This window comes from Myodes glareolus, chromosome 10, assembly GCF_982192425.1.
Source record: "Myodes glareolus chromosome 10, mMyoGla1.1, whole genome shotgun sequence".
In the NCBI taxonomy this organism is placed as follows: Eukaryota; Metazoa; Chordata; class Mammalia; order Rodentia; family Cricetidae; genus Myodes; species Myodes glareolus.
Window position 1 is genome coordinate 772,232 of NC_142035.1, and position 8,782 is coordinate 781,013.

At 53.0% G+C, this 8,782-nt stretch overlaps 1 protein-coding gene across 16 annotated transcripts in view; it reads left to right on the forward strand.

Annotated features, from left to right (window-relative positions):
• Positions 1-6,400, forward strand: part of Kcnq2 (potassium voltage-gated channel subfamily Q member 2) — a 63,891-nt gene extending 57,491 nt beyond the window's left edge. For all 16 annotated transcript variants that reach the window (XM_085696870.2, XM_085696867.2, XM_085696873.2 and 13 more), the window contains one exon: positions 341-6,400. In XM_085696870.2, the coding sequence (XP_085552996.1) occupies positions 341-1,063 (723 nt within the window). In that variant the 3' untranslated portion in view covers positions 1,064-6,400. The remainder of the gene's footprint in view (positions 1-340) is intronic.
• Positions 6,401-8,782: the final 2,382 nt, after the last annotated feature.

An 8,782-nucleotide genomic window follows, 5' to 3' on the forward strand; every position in this document is an offset into this window, starting at 1 on the left:
TCTCTCTCTCTCTCATTTTGTTTACCCGTGGCTGCTGAGTAGCCCAGGCATAAGGGTAGATGCAACAGAAAGTTGCCAGAAGTTGCACACGGCCTACCTCTTCCCCTTCTCTTTTCCTTGCCCAATACTAATCTGCTGGAAATGGATCCTTAGGAGCTCCCACATGAGTCCCTCTGTGAGCTGACCTGAGCTCAGACACACACTAAGCTCAGAGGTTGAGCTGTTGGAAGTCTGGGGTAGAGAAAGGGCAGTTCCCGAGTTCCTTCCTTTGCCCCTTCTCACCTGGGTGCATCCTGGGTCCTCTCCTCAAAAGCGCAGCCAACAGCTTCGACTCTTACAGGTCTTGTCCATGGAAAAGAAGATAGACTTTCTGGTGAGCATCTATACGCAGCGAATGGGCATCCCACCAGCAGAGACAGAGGCCTATTTTGGGGCCAAGGAGCCTGAGCCGGCACCACCGTACCACAGTCCAGAGGACAGCCGTGAGCATGCGGACAAGCATGGCTGTATCATTAAGATCGTCCGCTCCACCAGTTCTACAGGACAGAGGAACTACGCTGCACCCCCAGCCATGCCCCCTGCCCAGTGTCCTCCGTCCACCTCATGGCAGCACAGCCACCAGCGCCACGGCACCTCCCCTGTGGGAGACCATGGCTCACTGGTACGCATCCCACCACCTCCTGCGCATGAGCGGTCGCTGTCTGCCTACAGTGGGGGCAACCGGGCCAGTACCGAGTTCCTGAGGCTGGAGAGCGCCCCAACCTGTAGGCCCCCTGAGGGTGCCCTGCGGGATAGCGACACCTCCATCTCCATCCCATCTGTGGACCATGAAGAGCTGGAGCGCTCTTTCAGTGGCTTCAGTATCTCCCAGTCCAAGGAGAATCTGGATGCTCTAGGCAGCTGTTACGCAGCCGTGGCGCCGTGTGCCAAGGTCAGGCCCTACATCGCGGAGGGGGAGTCTGACACAGACTCAGACCTCTGCACACCATGTGGGCCTCCCCCACGCTCTGCCACTGGCGAGGGCCCCTTTGGAGATGTGGGTTGGGCGGGGCCCAGGAAGTGAGACTGGGCTGGGCTGCTGGGCCCCGTGCCATACCCACTCTTGGTCCTGATTTGGAGCTGGAGTTCCAGGGCCTCTCCTGATGTGACAGAATGTCATAGAGTAGTGTGGATTGAGGGGATGCTTGTGGGATCTGGCTGTCAGGGCTCATGTGGAGTGGAGATGAGGCAGGGCTCCTTGGCACACATGGTAGCCATTTTATAGAAGTTCTTTTCCAACCAAGAGGGGGAGATTGAGGCGGGGCCCTGGAGGCCCCAGGAGCTACCTATGAGAGCAAAGCTAGCCCTGCTCAGTCTTCTTGGAAGACAGATATCACCCTGTGAGTGAGGACCAGCAGAGGGATGGTGGCACCTGTGAGTGGGGGTGTGGCTGGGATCAGGTACGTGGGAGGGAGCGGTGAAGTAGGCCTGTCTGCTGCTGATGGCCAGTCCTGAGGCCCAGGGGTCTCCCAGCATAGGCTGGAAGCTCAGGAGGTATCGTAGGTCGCTGGGAATGGCCCACTATCACACCTGACTGCTTATCCCCCAGTAAAGCATTACCAGGCCCACTGTGTGTGTGTGGCTAGGAAATGCCCCTCATCCCTGGGCATCTAGCTAGAGAGCTGCTGGCCAGCATCTTCCTCTTCCAGGTTCTGTGGACCCTTCCATGGGAGCCGCCCTTAGTTCAGGACCCTTTTCCTGGAGTTGAGGAAGGAATGAGTCCTTAGGGATCAACTTGGAGCTTAGAACTGACCCTTGGGCCCCCACCCCTGGCTTCCACCTCTTTGGGGAGGACCCAGCTCACAGCCTTTTTCTGGAAGGGGGTTCTGTGGGAGGTTCTGGCTGCCTCCTCCTGGCACTGTAGCCTGGGAGGTCTGGCTTGGCACTTCATGGCCTCACTTTTTCCTGGTATGGCGCTGGTTTCCAGGCTGTAGCCAGTATGTCAAGAGAACCATCTGGTGAACAGACCAGCACTGTCCTCAGCACTTGGCTCTACAGATCCAGGCAGGGCTGGATGACATGACATCGTCAAACTGCCAGCTCTTTCTACATGAGAGCATGGCCTCTGTGCCTGGTCAAGGATCCTTCCCACGGAAGCTGGCCATCCACAGTTATTCAGTCACTCTAGGTCCCTTGGCTGTGGCCTCTGAGTGTTTTGGGGAATTGGGAACACCTTGTCCTCTACTCTGGTGAGCAGGACTCTGTCCATCTTGTGAGTGGGCCATCTAGGACCGTGTGGCAGCCAGCTCTAGAGGGAGACAAGGTAGAACCCTCAGCTGTGGTCCTGCAACATCTGGCACAGGGGTGTCTGGCACCCAATGATATAGCATTTAGGGACCCCAGTCTCCATGAGGCAACAGCCGTCCTGGTCAGTGAGGTCAAGGGCTGGAGAACTTGAGCCTGGGAAGAGCTCTACCCACTTCTCCCCCACCCCCCTTTTAAGTGTTCTAGAAGGGGTAGAAGCAGCTTGGGGCCTAAACTCAGCAGGAGGCACCCCATCCCTGAGGAGAGCTTGAGGTCATGTCTCTGTGAGGGACCTGGGCATCTGGGAGCTGTGTCTGCTATCTGATGTGGCCTCCATGTCCTCCATGTCTCGGCTTCTAGGGACTGCACCTCAGGGTGCCTCTGCTAGGCTCCTGGTTGAGAACTGGTGTCACACTATGTGCCCCTTGGTCCCCTAGGGCCAGTGCCGTAGCCAGCTCCTTGGTGTGAGAGATGTCTCTTCCTATGTGGGCATGGCGGGCAATGTAGACGGGAAGAGTAGCCGCCCCTTCACTAGTTTTCTCTTGGAGAGTTGAGCCTGGGCTCAGACCCTCCAGGGCAGAGGGGCACGTACACCTGACCTGGGCAGACCAGCCGCCAGAGTACTCCTCCCCTAGACCTGGGTAGGCCATAGCTGTCTCAGCTCTAGGGAATGTGGGGAAGAGGTTTGCATCTGTCCTATATGGTCCACACAGTGTATCCTGCCTTGTGTGTGTGACCCCACATCCTACCCCCAGAGCTGTCGTGGATACAAGAGCCTGGGATACCCTGAGCTGAGGTTTTATGGTGTGAAGAACAGGCACCCTCCTTTCCCCAGAAACCCTGACCATACAGAATCTGTCAGAAACCCTCATTTAAGTTACAGTAAAAGAGAGGCAGGCTGTGGCCTGCTCTGCAAATGAGGAGTACTGGTCAAGGCTGCGGTGTTGGCTACTCAGAGCAAGTTCACCTCGAGGGGTGACATGGAAACCCCAATATGAGAGATAACCAAACCCCTTCTTGGGGACCTAGACCCAGGCCCGAACAACACAAATGTCCACTGCCTTGGCATCCCCACCCTCAGGGAAACAGGACAGGATGGAGGCTAGAAGCTCCTATAAGAAATTTGTGCACTTTCTTGGGTATTCACACGTAACCAAGTGTGGCTGAAGGCTAGCAGCTGCCCCATGGCAAAATTTTTCCCAGAAAACATTTGTCCCAACACATTCCCTCACATGCCTACCAGCACATACCCATACACTGGGCATGTAAGTACTTTCATCTATGTATACACAAAAGCTTACAGTTCACGCTTTCATATGCACACACAAGTATACACACAGAGACACAAGTGAACATACAGCAGGTGTACTTTCAAATATGTATTCCTTGTTACACACATACACATGGAAGCTCACACAGTTTGCCAGACCATACATAAATATACGCATACATATACACATACATATGAACACACACATATAAACATACCGGCTTATAGGTTACATGTTAATTCCACATGTGCACATACAGCAGGTGTCTACTTTTATACCTGCATAGTCATGTATATGCACATGTGCACACGTACACATATGAGTAACCTGTATGTATAATGTATACACACACGTAGGTTTCACCCCCCCCCCACACACTTTAATCTTTTTGTCTTTGGCTATTCCTAATGGGAGCTACCTGGAGAGGGTACCACAAGAGTTAAGGATGAATGTTCTATGTTGAGCACTGACTGGATGGGAGTTTCAGTGTCTAGAGCTTCTGGGCAGCAGTGGTAGAGGGGCACCTGGAGCCCACTGAATTCCCACACTGCCTTCTCCTTGGACTAGCTGGTAGCTGTCAAGAGAGGCTGTGGCTAGGTCAGGGTGAAGCAGTTCTAGTGCTTCCTGAGGTCCAGGTCAGTCTTTGCATTGGGTCATTCTTGGTCTTGGCCAGTTCTCAGTGCCCTCCTGTTTACACGCCTGCTTCATCATGCCAGGCTGTGATTGATGTTTTCGGGCTTGACCTCTTCCTTCCGGACCTTTTCAGTCGGCCTCCAGGAAGTGTACGCTTGTCTACCAGGGCCAGAATACCCGGGGTGAGGGGCCATCTGCCGTCCTACGTGTGGTCTGGGCAGACCAAGTGTCCACTAAGCTAGTTACTTCCCTTTCGCCTTTATGGGCCTCGCTTTAAGTCTGCACTGGACACTAAATGGGTCTCTTTGGAGGGTACTCTAGGTTGCAGTCATTCCCAGTCCCTAGAAATAGGGGATTCATATCCAGGACCATCTTCCACCATTAATGCACTGGTTTAAGGTTTTTTTTTTCCCCTCTTGGGCGGGTGGCTACAGATTCGGAATGTGGAAAACGAGGCCAACCTGCCTTCTGCCATCCCTACTGGGTTTATCCTGTATCAGGGGCACTGTGAAGAACACCCTTGCTTTTTGTGGAAAGAAGTGGGCCCAGAGATGTCTTTAGACCTCAGAGGTGAGAGAATCTGGGACAGGAATGCCGTTCTGAAACACCGGAGATTGCGTCTTTCAGTTTTCTGGCTGTAAGTAGTGCAGAGAGTGGAGGCTAATACACTTGCTCATGGCTCATACCCCAACCCCAACAGGACAACATGTGGGCCTTTCTCTGAGGCCACAACCTCTTGAAATAAACATGAAAAACTTGAACAGTGGGGCCCACAGTAGAAGGACCCAGATATCTGGGCACCTTGCATTCCGGCAGGGTGGGCTGGGGTTAGAGTGGAGAATCGATACACAGAATACCCCTGAAGTCCAAGCTCACATGGCTGGAATGATGTCATCTGTTCCCATGATGTAGAGACATTGGCCTTCGGCTCACCTGAGACTTCCCAGGGCATAGGATGTAGGATGTGGGGGAAGAGTTCCAAGAAGAGTCTGCAGGCATGTCTGTCTGTCTGTCTGTCCCAGGTTCCTACTGTGCCCCAGCTGAGCTTCCTGGAGGGGGTATTATGATGGAATGAGAGTTTCTAGAGATCCAGGTGCCTCTTCGTTCTGAGGAGTCTTCAGCATGTGCCCAACACATGCCTTAGGTCCTAGGTTTAGGGGGCCCAGTGTCCATGTGAGTAAATAAATTGGGGCCACAGTTTGATGAATTTTGCTTATCTATGAGGTGGTTCTAGCAACGGGCCTTGGGGAGCACCAGGAATGGGAGTAGAGAGAAAGGATTGCGTCCTAGGAAGGAGACCCATGAAACACCTAGAGGTGCCTGGGTTTTGTTTGTTCAGAGCTCTGATTTGTCTCAGATGTTCCTCGTGTCCTGGCTGACCTATAACCCACCCCGAAGCTCCCTATCTGAGAAGGGGTAGTCCCCAGGCTGTTCTGGGACTCTCAGGCAGGAATACACAATGCTAACACCGCACATCCAATTGGGACTGGCTTTTACAAAGTTGTTGCCTTAATGTATGTTGAGGGAAATTCACCAAGGTCACCCCTGCCTCTGCCTGATACAGACACACTGAACTCCACCTCCAGGTCCTGCTACTGGAGAGGAGTGCTGGTACGATGGGCTGCCCCTAGCAGCCCCACACGGAGGGGCTCAAAGCTGTGATCCCCTTGACGTCATCCATCTCCCTGGGATGGTCCCATATACAGTGCAGCGCACCCTGCGCTTCCAGCCCACACTTACCCATTGCAGTCTTGTCCCTCCTGGCCGCAGCTGCGGCTGCAGCTTCCCCATCTGCGCTGTTGCCTTTGGCTGTCTTTGCACTTTTGTTCATGCTCCAAAGAATATTTCATAATGCCTTCATACTGACGTGCACCCTAAACATTTTGTACGTGCCCTTGGGCCGCAGCAAATGGCCTTCTCCTTTTGGCCAGCGTGCCGCCACCTGCACACAACGCTGTCTTCTAGGGATAGATGCCCAGGGAATGAACTCTAGTTTTCTAACTGACTAGCTGAAATGCTAACTTACTCGACATGAACAGAATGGCCCTTGTGCTGTGTGAGCGGGCGGGCCAGCGTGTGCTCGCAGGGAACTTCGGGACGTAATCCCGCAGCAGGGATGCATGCAGAAGGTTCTAGAAAGTTCTGCTGCCACAGGGCTGAGTTCAGATGCCCAGTGGACCTGTGCACTTAGTAAAACAGTGATTCAACTTGAACCGCCTGGTCTCTTCATTTGCATGTGTCTCCTGAAAGCCGGTGTAAGGGCTGGGGGTCTAGCTGGGGAGGCACGGCACTCAGCACTTCAACTTGGGGCCTCTCAGGTCCCAGGCTCTGTGTTTCCTGGGGCTGTTACCTGAGTTGTTAGCGTCAGAGGCTGGGTCCTTCCAGTCTTAACAACCTAGGCTCGGCACTCATCCTCAGTAGGCCAATCAGTCATTAAGGAATAGAAGTAGAAAAAAGACATTTAATGTGGCTACATAGGGAAGATGAAGAAATCTACTCACACCACCCCATCCCCACATACCAAATCCATCTTCAGGGTCTTGCCATTAGGCTGAAGTTTAAATGGGAGGCTAGAGGTATGTGTAACCAAACAGCTTTAGTCAAAGTGTGGCTCTGCCCAGTCTTTGGTCTTTCATCTTCCTACCAGAACATCTTACAGGGCACCTTCAAATAGCTACAGACTTGAGACTGTGAAACACCAGATATGCCCCACCCATTTGGGAACCAGTCTGAGACAGCACAAGTCCACACCTTCAGGGTATAGCGTTCAGTTGTCAGGATAGCAGGATCCTGGAACAACAGGTGCTTCTGGTTGGGGCCGTGCCATCCCCACCCCCTTCAACAGTGCGCTGATTTCCATACTGACACTTGCAGGCACATGGCGTGAGCTCTGATACCACCCTGGCTACTTTACTGCCCTTGTGTGCCCACCCTCTCTTCTTCTTTGACACTTTACCCCCCCTCTGGCTCTTGCATTGACTCTTGGTTACCTATCCTCTGGGTACCCTGAACCCCAGCAGGATGAGGTGCAGGATAGGTAGACACTCACCCAGTCTGTCTCTCTACTGCCTGAATGTTGGAGGAGCCTGGCTGTGGTGGGTTCTGGCCTGTAAGTTTGGGGCTTTGCTGCTCTGACCTCTGGAATTGTCACCCCACAGCCCCTTCTCTAGGCCTCTGGGAGCAGCTGAGCATGAGGGGCAGCTGAGCGTGAGGAGCAGCTGAGCATGAGGAGCAGCTGTACTTGGATTGGGAGCTCTTCAAGCTGGTAGCTCACCCTAGACAGATGCCAAGAGCTCTTGGCACAGCTCGAAAAGACATCCTATGTCTCCTTTGCAGCATGACCTCCAGAGAGTCTATGGGGCTACATGACCCTGGCAGGCATTGTGGATGCCAGTGAAGCCTTCTGTTTCTGGGCCACTGTGATCAGTCTGAATTTGAGGGCAGTTGGGTGGCCTGACTCATGACGGCTTTCACCTTTTTGGGCATGGCCAATGTCCTGTGCTCCTCTTTCTGGCTATAATTACCTTCAGTGGTGCCTGCCTCATTTCTCTGAGCCTAGAGGTCTCCTATAGCATTAGAATTGGAATTAAGAGTTGGCTGTGATGAATAGAGAAGTCCTGAATAACCAATGTCACTTGTTCACAGAGATATAACCCCAGTATAGGGGAGTCTGCTGTCTTGTTGCTCTGTTTTGCATGACTTCCTCCTTTAGGGTATGGCTACCACTCTTAATATGACCTCTGTAGTAAGGCCATTGCAGCCAGAATATTGGGAAATGGAATCTTTCTACTAGGTACCAAATACCTGGTTAAAATAAGCCTATTATTAAGAGAGCAGGTAAAGATGACTGGGTGTGGGGGGGGTCACCAGATGTGTGTTCCCTTTGGGTGCACCTGATCCATACATCAGAGCCACATGGCCTTTGGTTATAGACATTGTCCAGTCAGCCAGTGGCCATAGACAGAGTAGAGCATGGTTTCCTCTGATTAGAGCTGTGCCTGCCCCAAGCTCTCCGCAATCTGTTCTGGCCACGGTGCCCTGCCCAGGCTTTGTGTGTTATGCTATCTTTGTAGGGTAGCAGCCTCATCTGTCACTCCATTCATAGAAGGGAAGCTGGTGTGTGGGAGCCTGAGAGTCTCTGGCCAGCAGGGAAGTGCAGATGTATTCTGGCGAGTTCCTTCAAGGATAGCCACGCTGGGGATACTCTGGGAGTATCCACTGTTCTCACCCTCACTAGGCAGCCACTCCGTGGTGTCTTATGGGTCCTTTAGATAGCTAACGGCTAATATGGGTTAGTGGCCTGGTGGTGGGAAGGAATAAGAAGCTGGTCCCTAGACTGAGCCTGGGGCTGTATGCTATGAGAAATCCCATGGGCAGCTGACACACAGGGATGCTCTTCTTAGGGAAGCAGTGAGCTTAGGCATTCATGGACTGTGTGGGCACAGAAAAATCCAAGGCCCCAAGACTTTGGCCTTGGGAAGCCACTGCATCCTGGCACTGTCTCCGAGGGCATTTCCTGTTCCTTAATTCGCAGATGTCCTCAGTCTACTTCTCCTGACACCTCCTTCCCCCCGCTTTCTCTTGTTCATGGTCAA